The 12,075-nt window shown below is 35.1% G+C and overlaps 1 protein-coding gene across 1 annotated transcript in view; it reads right to left on the reverse strand.

The window, feature by feature from the left end:
- Positions 1-12,075, reverse strand: part of Psme4 (proteasome activator subunit 4) — a 97,680-nt gene that overhangs the window by 72,220 nt on the left and 13,385 nt on the right. The window contains exons 2-3 of the mRNA XM_076833980.2: positions 8,644-8,784; positions 7,948-8,064 (exon numbers count right to left, since the gene is read on the reverse strand). Coding sequence (XP_076690095.1) covers positions 7,948-8,064; positions 8,644-8,784 — 258 coding nt within the window. The remainder of the gene's footprint in view (positions 1-7,947; positions 8,065-8,643; positions 8,785-12,075) is intronic.

Consider the following 12,075-nt stretch of genomic DNA (forward strand, 5'->3'; position numbering starts at 1 on the left):
CAACAACATTCTGCATTTCTCTGCCTTAATCTCCTCATAATTTAATTGGAATTGCCTATACAGTATTCTTTTTTTTTTATGCAAGCACATAGGAGGAGTCAGTTTTACTTTCTCTAAATATAAACAAAACCTGCCATAAATCAGTTAAATATTTTCCATATACCCTATCTTTCAAAATCTTATATTAGTTAAATGAGCAAGTAGTCGTTTCATACGAAATTAAAGTCAAGGTAATTACACCATAAACAAAGTTACAAATAACATCTTTATCACTAATGAAGCGAGCACTGTTTTCTCATTAAAATTAGAGAAAAGTACCTCTCTATGGCAAATGCAGAAAACTATAGTAATCTTACCATTTGTAAAAAAAACCATTTATAACTACTCTAAGTGATAACAAACCTGATTATAATAACTAATAATTACTAAGTTTTTTATTCTTTTTTTTCCCCTAAGATAGGCTTTTTTAGGGTTAGATACATAACTCAATTGTAGAGCACTTGCCTACTAAGTTTAATTCTAAAAACTGTAAGAAAGAAACAGTTATTTAAAAAACATCACTGTACCACAGACACAACATATCATATTAAAAATCATTTAAAAAATCATTTATACAGTTAGGCATGGTGTTCCACTTCTCTAATTCCAACTACTTTGGAGACAGAAGAGGATCAAAAGTTTGAAGTCAGCCTAGCCAACTGAGGAATACTCTCTCTCAAAAATGTAAAAATAAAAATAAAAAGGGCTCAGAATACAACTTAGTTATAAAGCATATGCCTAGCATTTGCATGGAAGTGGGTTTAATCCCTAATACTGCAAAAAAAAAAAACAAAACAAAACAAAAAACAAAAACAACTTTTTTTTTAAGTAAACAGAATGTTTCTCAATGTATTAAAAAATCACTACAGGGTGGGCTGGGGATGTGACTCAAGCGGTAGCGCACTCGCCTGGCATGTGGGGGCACTGGGTTCGATCCTTAGCACCACATAAAAAATAAAATAAAGATGTTGTGTCCACCGAAAACTAAAAAAATAAATAAATATTAAAAAAAAAATCACTGCAGGGATTGGGGACTTAGCTTGGTGATAAGAGTGACGGCCTGGTATATGTGGGGGCCTTGGGTTCAATCCCTACAACTACCATTTAAAAAAAAAAAATCCCCAAACATTGCAAATACCATATTAATAATCAATATTTACTGCTGGATACATGCCCATAATCCCAACGATTCAGGAGGCTGAGGCCCTAAGCAACTCAGGGAGATCCTGTCTCTAAATAAAATATAAAAAGGGCTGGGAATATAGTTCAGTGGCAAAGTGACCCTCGGTTCAATATCCTACCAAAATAATAATAATATTTAAAAAAAAAAACAAGAGTTGGGCTGGGGATGTGGCTCAAGCAGTAGCACGCTCGCCTGGCATGCGTGCAGCCCAGGTTCGATCCTCAGCACCACATACAAAGATGTTGTGTCCGCCGATAACTAAAAAATAAATATTAAAAATTCTCTCTTAAAAAAAAAAAAAAAAAAAAAACAAGAGTTACCTGCACCCATTTGTAAAAATTGATCTAAGTATAATTCCCATACATTTTGTTAGCAGCAATACTCTACATAATGTGTGTGCTTCCTATATTTCTAACTTTCTTTTTTTTTTAATTTTTTTTTTGAGAGAGAGAGGAGAGAGAGAGAATTTTTAAAATATTTTTATTTTTTAGTTATCGGCGGACATAACATCTTTGTTTGTATGTGGTGCTGAGGATCGAACCCGGGCCGCACGCATGCCAGGCGAGCGCGCTACCGCCTGAGCCACATCCCCAGCCCCCTAACTTTCAATTTGTGCTTTTTTTTATGAAGTAAACAATAATCATTTGTTATATTGCTAGTGTCAAGTTCATAGTTACTTATCTCCTTTCCAATTCTGCTTTTTGTATCAAATTAAAAACCCTGATGATTTCTTTCTCCAGTAGAAAGCAGAAATAGATGAGTGAAGAAAAAGGTCTTTTGCCCTTGAGACAGAGAGGGAAAAAAAAACAGAAGGGAGAGAAAAAGAAAAAGAGCCTGGGAGAAGAAAAGAAGGGAAGGGAAAAGGAGAAAAGCAGAGAGAAAGAAGTTAACCTTTGCTCCAAATAATCCTGAAATGCATGGCAAGCTAAACAGTCATTTCAGAAAAGACAAACACATAAAAGATACAACTTTTAGATTTGAAAGACAAATAGTTAACAAATGAAGCAATCTTTCAGTTAGATTATAAAAATAGTATTCTAAAAATAGTATGAACACATGCAGTCAGCTGACAAAACTGTTGTAAAATGTGTCAGAATACATCTAAGATGAAAATACTCAAAACAAAAATACCAGTATAAATAAGCATGCCATATAAGTGGCTCTTTTTAAGCTAAGGGGTTTTGGAAATAAAATGTCTGTAAAGAGTAATTTTATCCAGTGATTGTAAATTTAAAGCACTGCTGTATTAGTGCATGAAACAGAACGTTAAGCAGAAAAGCAATTAAAAAATTATTAGAAATTCAGAGAACAAAGGATTGCTTGGAGGAGTGAGGAAGAAAGTGTCACTGTATGGCTTCCCACTTCTTCAAAGACTACTGGAATCCTCAATTCAAGGCAAGTGTGATGAAGAAAGACCAAGAACCAAAACACTGTGAAAATCTTTCAAACTGAATTTTTATAATTATATACAGAATAATCTGAATAGAAATAAAGGTGTTACTTTCAAAAGAAAACAAAAATATAACAGTAAAAGGACTAGAGAGAATAATTATAGAGAATCACAGTCTTGCAAAATGTTTTTAAGTACCATATTCTTTTTTTGTTTGTTTTTGGAGACAGGTTCTCACTATTTTGCCCAGGCTAGCTTGGACTTTTGATCCTTCTGTTTCCACCTCCCAAGTCACTGGGATTACAGATGTGCACCACAATGCTTAGCCTATTTTTAAACTTATACAGAGACACTAAATTTCTAATTTTTTCTTATAGTGCAGCTTCTCACCAAGTCCTCTTAAAAGTAGGTTCAGATTCCCAATATATTTTTTTTAATTGGGGGGCGGGTACTGTGGATTGAACTCAGGGGCACGCCCATTTCTGTATTTTATTTAGAGTCAGGGTTTCACTAAATTGCTTAGCACCTTGCTTTTGCTAATGCTAGCTTAGAACTTGAATCCTCCTGTCTCAGCTTCTGAGTTTCTGGGAGATTACCAGTATTCTTTCTGAACCCTTTAAACTTGAACAACTTATCATTTCAAAGAAAATACTCAAGCAATGATGCTGTACTTTATAACATATACTCTGTATAGTGAAGGTACACAGCCCTGTGTGAAATAACTTCACACCACTGGAACAATATAGCTCATCTTCCTAGAACATCAATTTTAGTCATAGATATACAGAGAAATGTTTGCTTATAAAAACATTACCTAATAAACCTACTGCAAATATGAATATTTAAGAGAATACATGAAACTTCCAAGAAATATCTCATTCCAGGACCTCTTTAGTTAACACCTTAGGGACATGAAGAGGGTGTTAGTGAAAATGCTAAGAAGCACTGATACAAAGAAAAGACTACTGGATTGGAAATGAGAAGGCCTGGGTCTTACAAATTAAAAGTAAGATAAGGCAAAGAGTACTGAACCAGTAATAAGGACTGAAGAATGAGGCAGAAATTTTTGATTATTTGAATCCAAGGTAAAAGGTAGCAAAAATTAGTTGAGTCCCTAAACCACATGTAGAATGTACTTGGGAGTGAGGGGAAGGGAATGGAGGTGTAGTTCAGTGGTAAAACACTTGGCTAGTATTTTGGATGAGGCCTTAGGTTGTCCCAGGTTCAATTCCCAGTACCATGGTGTGGGGGTAGGGGTAAGGGTTGGGGTCTGTGCACTTGTCTAGAAAGCATTTTAGAAAAATATCCACATATTCAGATTAAGTAGGTGCAAAATATGAATACTATATTGTGTCTTTTTATGTAATGACACAATATACATGTGCATGATGAGACATAAATGTTTTATAATGAACTACTTTCCTATTATTTCTCTTTTTAGGTTTAATAATAATAATAATAATAATATTTGCCACTGAATAGACATAATGAGCATAAGTAGGTTAAAATAATAATAGTAGTGATATTAAGTGATATTATTATTAGGTGCTGGGGACTAAATCCATGCCCTGGTACGTGCTAATAACCACACATCCGGTTGGGGATGTGGCTCAAGCGGTAGCGTGCTCGTCTGGCATGCGTGCGGCCCGGGTTCGATCCTCAGCACCACATATCAACAAGATGATGTGTCTGCCGATAACTAAAAAAATAAAAAAATATTTAAAAAAAAAAATAATAACCACACATCCTATACTGAACTACACTACCACACTCCCAAGGGCTAGGATGTGGCTCAGTGATTAAGGGACCCTAGATTCACTCTCTAGTACCAAAAAATACAAGAGAAAAAAATTACTAGAGACATAAAATGGTACTACTCTTCAGGTAATGAGTACTTAAGCATATGACAAATAATTCTAGACAGTTCTAGATAATAAAAGGAAATAGCTATTAAAAATTATATCATTTGTAAATTTTATTTTAAATAATTAATTAAAAATATACAACAATGGAGTGGTGAATCAATCAGAGTTGAGTTACTTATTTAAATCAATTAAAGATTTCAGCAGAACCACACTATTTCTTTAAAATACTAAGAACACTAAGAGCACCAGGTGCAGTGATAAGCATCTGTAATCCCAGCAACTCAGGAGGCTAAGGCAGGAGGATGAAAATTCAAGGCCAGCCTCAGCAACTTAGAAAGGCCCTAAGCAACTTGATGAGACCTTATCTCCAAAAAAACAAAACAAAAAAAAGGGTTGAGGTTGTGGTTCAGTGGTTAAGCACCTCTGGTTTCAATCCCAAGTACCAAAAAAATACAATGCTAAGAGCAGTCAGATATGATGACACATACCTTTGGAGGCTGAGGCAGGAAGATCACAAGTTCCAGGTCAGCTTGGGCAACTAGCAAAACCATATCAAAATAAAAAATAAAAAGGGCCAGGGATGTAGGTCAGAGGCAGAGCAAACTGCTGGGTTCAAATTCCAATACAAAGGAAGGAAGGAAGGGAGGAAGGGAGGGAGGGAGGGAGGGAGGGAGGAAGTGTGTGTGACTGTGTGTGTGTGTGTGTGTGTGTGTGTGTGTGTGTGTGTTTGTGGTGAAATTTTAAAGCAGAAAGGTTTCCATAAAAGCAAGGACAATTTGATGCTTCAGACACCATAAGCAAGATATCAAAATTTCAGGGTTAGAAAATGAAAAGTACCAACCAACAGGCACTAACAGAAAATGTTGTGGCAAAACAGTTGGGACTACTTACTGAAGAAGAAAGCCAGACATTTATTAGTGCTCACCCAGGACTTTGTAAGAAGAAGCTGCCTCTTATAAGAGGAGGCAAGACAGAAGGATAATGCTGGCATAGGATGTTTTAAGAACAGGACATACTGAAGGACAAGAAAGCACCAAACCAACTGAATTCCCTTACCTCTCACTAATGACTTTCAAAGACAGTCAAAAAAATAAGCCAGAAAAGTTTCAGAAAGATAACCTCAGTGCGCTAAGGTCCCTGAAATCCATGAAGTAGTGATGCCAATCAATCTTTGAGCTCATATTTAAAGAAGGCTTAATCAAGTCAATTCATGCCATCCTCCTTGAGGGAAAGAGTATTCAAAAGGAATTTTTTATGGACCTAATTTTATTTTATTTATTTATATGTGGTGCTAAGAATCGAACCCAATGCCTCACACATGCTAGGCAAGCACTCTACCACTGACTTATTAACCCTAGCCCCTCAAAACCAATCTTTATAATGCTTTTATATTAAATTTTGAGTTTGCATAGCAAAATTTATAAACGCATATTTTACACATTGTATCAGTTTCATGATGATTTATTACCTTTATGGTAGCAATAAAGTTTCCTTGTTTTAATATATAAAACCTTCAGAAAATAAATGATTCTGATCACTCTTCTTGAGACCACTGTCCAAAATCCAGCTAGGGCCAAAGTTCAGGATCACCTATAGTCATTTTTTAACCCTTTCTATTTATATAATTTCATTTTTCACCACTTGTCTATGAACTGAAAATCTTTTATAATCTACCATCTGCAGTCATTTTTTTAAAAGTCTATGGTAAGGAACACAGATCACTGATCTAAGTGAAGCCTGGGAGTTCACCCTGGTTTAAATGAAATTAACTAAGGAGGCTACAGGAAATAATGAGGTAATGGATACATGTCTAAGACTGAGAAATAAACTACAGGAATACATATTTAAAGACAAGAGAAAAAAGATGTTGGGCATGGTGGCACATGCCTGTAATGGGGGATGGAGAACTGCAGGTTCAAAACTAGCCTCAGCAACTTAGCAAGGCCCTCAACAACTTAGTAAGATTCTGTCTCCCAAAAAAAAAAAAAAAAAAAAAAAAACAAGGGCTGGGGATGTGGCTCAGTAATTAAGGGACCCTAGGTTCAATCTCTAGTACAAAAAAATTAATAGACATAAAATGGTACTCTTCAGGTAATGAGTACTTACACATATGACAAATAATTCTAGACAGTTCTAGATAAAGAAAGGCAATAGCTATTTAAAAAGTGGAGAAAAAAGTCCCTAAAAATAAACCTAATCACATATTTGAGAGCATTTAAATCCAAAAATGCTAAAATTGAGAAAATTAAGGGCTATGTCACAACTGAACCCCTGTTAACAAAGAGAAATGACATTAAGCAGTCAAGTCTGAATCACTATTAACCTAAAAGGACAGGTGATTATATTGTACTCTGTACATTCAAAATAAAATACAAAACTTACAAAAAGTAGAAGTCTTAAAGAGTTGGAACATATGTCCCAGAAGTCAATAATCAGTAACAATTCTGAACATTACCAGGAAATGGTATAAACCAAGGTCTGTGCAGTTAGACTGGTCTGTGTTTAGATTCTAAAAACAGTCAACCACTCAAACTGACATTCTTTAACTAGGAATGTATGTCTTTAGAAATATGAGTGCTCTGGAATATGCAAAGAATCTTCTTGAAGCATCCATTTTACTAGAAGAATTAAAACACATGGAGGCCTTGGCTCAGTGGCAAAACGCCTGCCTCACACACACAAAAGCCCTGGGTTCAATACAACACTCAGTTCCAAAAAAGATAAGACTCCCCCTCCCAAAAAAAAAAAGAAAGAAAGAAATACACACACCGGATATATAATGAAAAATGCTAAAGCCAGGTATAGTGGCACACCTGTAATCTCAGCAACTCAGGAGGCTGAGGCAGGAGGACCACAAGTTCAAGTCCAGCCTGAGCAAGCTGGCAAAAACCGGTCTCAAAAATAAAAAAGGGTTGGGTGTATGGCCCAGGGATAGAGACCCCCTGAGTTAAATCGCCAGGAAAGAAAGGAAAGGAAGAGATATTTCTTGAAATCTAATTTGTATCATTAGAAGTAACGCACATTTTACAGTCTTTTTTCTTTTTTCTTTTGTGGTACTGGGGATAGACCCCAGGGGTGCTCTACCACTCATCTACACCTCCAGTCCTTTCTATTTTTATTTTGTGACAGGGTCTCCCTAAGTTGCAGAGACTAGCTTTAAATTTGCAATCCTCCTTCCTCAGCCTCCAAAGTTGCTGGATTACAGGCCTATCCCACTGCTCTTATTTTCTTCGGTTATTATGTGACACTGGATGTTAGAGGTATCTTGGTGGGAAAGCCTTGAGAGGTGTGCTTTCAGATAATTTCAAGAAGGCAATGAATTTTCTAAGGAGTCAAGTTACATTAAAATGAACATATAAAAATGTGTATTTGATTGCTTATTTCAAGAGATCCAATATTCTTCAATCATGATCAATCCCCTCAAGTCAAGTGCCCCGCCCCCCAAGAAGTACTTTATCAGAAGTACTTACTTAGGAAACCAATTTAATCCCAGGTGCTCTGTCTTGGAATATAATATTCTTTCTACCATGTCATAAAGTGGTCTCCAAGGTAACTCCAAATCATCTCTTGAAAGAAGTTCCTTTTTCCTAGTCAAAAAGAGAAAAAACGTGTGTGCGTGTGTGCGTGTGTGTGTGTGTCACACATACTACATAAAAAGCACAGTTAATCACAGTAGCTTTTGCTTTTCCCCATTCAGACACTCACTGGCAGAACATAATATTAGAACAATACACCAGATTCTTTCGGCTGCTCAAAAAGGACTAAATTAAAAGGGGCATTTAAATTTATGCCACCACTATTACAAACAAATTTCCTATTTTACCACACTATTTATGGGGTATTTAATGTTTGCAACACTGTGCTGAGTGCTCTTGGATTGCCAAAGAACATAATGGCCCCTGTCTTCCAGGAAAATATAACCAATATGGGGAAATAATAAGGATAAATGAAAGAATCACACAATATAAACTTGAATGTGTGCTATGGAAAAGAAGATTTCATAGAGATAAAAATTTTTATTTAAAAGGTTAATTGATACACAAAATTAAATCTATGCTAATGTTTTCTGTGATCTTTTCCCAAAGTGGCTCTCATTTACTGAAACCTCAAAAAGAAAAACAAACAAAAATTAAAACCTTAGCAGAAATCATAGAAAATGAACTTACTTTAACAAGTTGATCAAGAGACGGGCAAATCCCTGCATCATGCTGATTTCCAGTTTGGGAATTGATACCAGTTCATACAATAACTTAATAAAAAGAACATGATCTTCTTTGCTAAATTTTCTCCCATAAAGTCGAATATATCTGCAAGAAAAGATAAGCCAAATAATGATGTTTGTGTTCCTCATTACATAATCTATATTAGTTAAGATGTATAAGCAATTAAATTGTCTATACAGTGGTGAATGATTAAAGAAAATGTGATATACAATGGGTTGTTCAGGTTAAGAAGGAAATTCTGTCATATAATATAACATGGATGAACCCTGAATGAAGTTAAGTCAACCACTTAAAAAAGACAAATACTACATTTATATGAGGTACCTAAAGCAATCAAACTCAGAAACAGAAACTAGAACGGAATTTGCCAAGAGGGGAATAGTTGTTATTCAACTGGTATAGAGTTTTAGTCATGCAAGATTAAAAAATTTTAGAGACTTGTTTACAACAAACATAGAGCTAATAATACTGTACCATACACTTAAAAATTGTTAAGAGGGTATATTTATGTTATGCGGTTTTCTTTTAACCACAAACACATAAGAGGTGTGGTGACATCTTAATTTCAAGTATCTCTGATTTAAGCATTTTTTCATTCTAATCATATACAGCAAAGAATCATTCTGTATTTCAAGAGATTACCAAATAAGTATTTTAACAGCAAAGGGTTTATAATAAACCTGTTCTCATCATTACTTGATGGCCAATTAAAACTATACTGTCTTACTGCTATGATAACTGGTCTTCATAACTGGTCTTCAGTTGTAAGTCCCTGAAACTACTTAAAAACAGCATACTACAACATAATTAAAGGTAAAAAATACAAAAGCACAAATCCAGTTTACTGTACTATTCACTTTGTTTTAGGAATGGATATGATAAACTGGTGTGTGCTTGTAACCCAGCAACTCAGGCATCTGAGACAGGATGATTCCAAATTCAAGTACAGCCTCAACAACTTTGTGACACCCTCTCATAATAAAAAAGGGCTGGGTGATATAGCACAGTGGTAAAGCACACCCAACTTTAATTCCCAGTAACAAAAAAATAAAAAATAAAAAGATATGCTAGCCCAGTGTGGTAGCATTCTCCTGTAATCCCAACTACTTGTGAGGCTGGGACAGAAGGATCACAAGTTCAAAGCTAGTATAGACAGCTTAATGAAACTCTGCCTCAAAATAAAATAATAAGGACTGGGGATGTAGTTCACTGGTGAGCACTTGCCTAGCATTCAAAAACCCTGGGTTTAAACACCAGTACTGTAAAAAATTAATTAAATTAAAATAAGCAAGAATGGATATGGTCTGCTTAGAATCTTGAAACAATATAGCAAATTACAGAACATACAGTTATGTTTCCAAGCATTAATTCAATTATAATTACTATCAAAAACAATTGAGCATTTTACCTCAAAAACATACATTTTCAAATTTTTAACTTTTAGAGAAACAATGTAAACAAAAGTACCAAACATAAGCAAATTTAAGAAAAAAGGTGTTTCAAAATTCAATGAGTGCTCATAGAATATTTAAGGAGTCAAAAGTTATTAAACTCAAATTTATTTAGAACGAATCACTGTCTATTTAAATTCATACCCCTTTGAGGAGGGTTGTTTTACAAATACACACAAGTCAAAAGAAATGAGAACAAGGCTGGGGATGTGGCTCAAGCGGTAGCACGCTCGCCCGGCATGAGTGCGGCCCAGGTTCGATCCTCAGCACCACATACAAACAAAGATGTTGTGCCTGCCAAAAACTAAAAAATATTGAAATTCTCTCTCTCTCTCTCTCTCTAAAAAAAAAAAAAATGAGAACATTACTATTCCTCACATGATCTTTAATACTCCCCCAACAGCTAAAAATCAAATTAAAACTATGCCTAATTTTGAAAGTTAGGGCACCTTAGTGCATTTCTATCTTCCAGAAACAACTCAAAATATCTGGTCCACTCAGAGAAGTCTTTCTTATTTTCTCAAACAATTCTAAATTTTTTTCAGCTCTTTTCTGTGGTTTCAGGAATAATCCCATCATCTCACCTTAGTTCCTAAAAGACTGAACATTATATGGGGAAAAACAATGAGACTGCAGATCATTTCGACTTTGCCTATTATTACTATAAAAGTTTCTTAACCACCCTATACTAGTAAAGCATATGGATTAGCAAAGACATTATATTAAAAATCTCAATCCCAGGGTTACCAATGATACTTGAGGCTGCTATATAAACACAGTAGTAACTTCCTGAAGCCTCCCCCGACCTTTGATTTTATTCTAAAATTAGAGCTGAAAGAATCATTCAAAAGCTATTCTTAAAAAATGGCACTGACAGGGCTATGGTTGTAGCTCAGTGGCCAAGCACTTGTGAGGAACTGGATTCGATCCTCAGTACCACAAAGAAATAAATCAATAAAATAAAGGTATTGTGTCCATCTACAAAAAAAAAAAAAAAAAAAAAAAAAAAAAAGGTTGTCTTAAAAAGGAAAAAACTGGCACAAAGATGAAACAGGAGAGTTCAAAGAAATATTCCCTAATTTAGTAACTACTTCAAATCTTGCCAAGATTCCAGATGCCCCTATAGTTATACACTCTCCCCTATAAATACTTTTATGAAAAAATTGGATCAACACTGCTTTATAACTTAGCTACAATATTGCTCTATTGCAATAGACAGACACCTTTGTCACACTAGAGACACAAAATTAACATAACCCAAATTTTGATACTATAAAAGAAATTAAGGGTGGGGGGTGTATTCTTTGAAGGACTAGAGCTGCTGAAAAAAGCTAAACATTGGGGAATTCCTCAGAAACCTTTTATTTCCCCTAATTCCTCACCAACCAGCAAGCAGTTCTTTTCTCAAGCATTACTCAAAATACAACCCAAAGACTTTTTTTTTTCCCCAAAAGCTCAAAAGAGTACTGACATAAAAGTAAAATGAATAAATGGGTCTTCTTTTAAGTTAAGAAGAAGAGCTAGAGTTGAAGCTCAGTGGTAGAGCGCTTGCCTAGCACATGTGAGGCACTGGGTTCAATTCTCAGTACCACATAGAAATAAATTTTAAAAAGGTTCATTGACAACTAAAGAAATACTTTTAAAAAAAGATTAACTAGCAACTTATCTAATGCAGGAATTACATGTTAAAACAATAAAGTCTTACTAAAATAAAAACATTTGAATAAATAATAATATTAAGGACATTTTAAAATGTCTCTTATAGCCAGGCTGTGGGCCACACCTAATAATCTCAGCTACTCAGGAGGCCAAAGCAGGAGGACTGGAGGTTTGAGATCAGCCTAGGCAACTCAATGAGATCCTGTCTCAAAATAAAATTTAAAAAGCTCGGTGGTGGGCTAGGGTTGTGGCTCACTGGTAAAGT

This window comes from Callospermophilus lateralis, chromosome 14 (assembly GCF_048772815.1).
Source record: "Callospermophilus lateralis isolate mCalLat2 chromosome 14, mCalLat2.hap1, whole genome shotgun sequence".
NCBI classification, from domain to species: Eukaryota; Metazoa; Chordata; class Mammalia; order Rodentia; family Sciuridae; genus Callospermophilus; species Callospermophilus lateralis.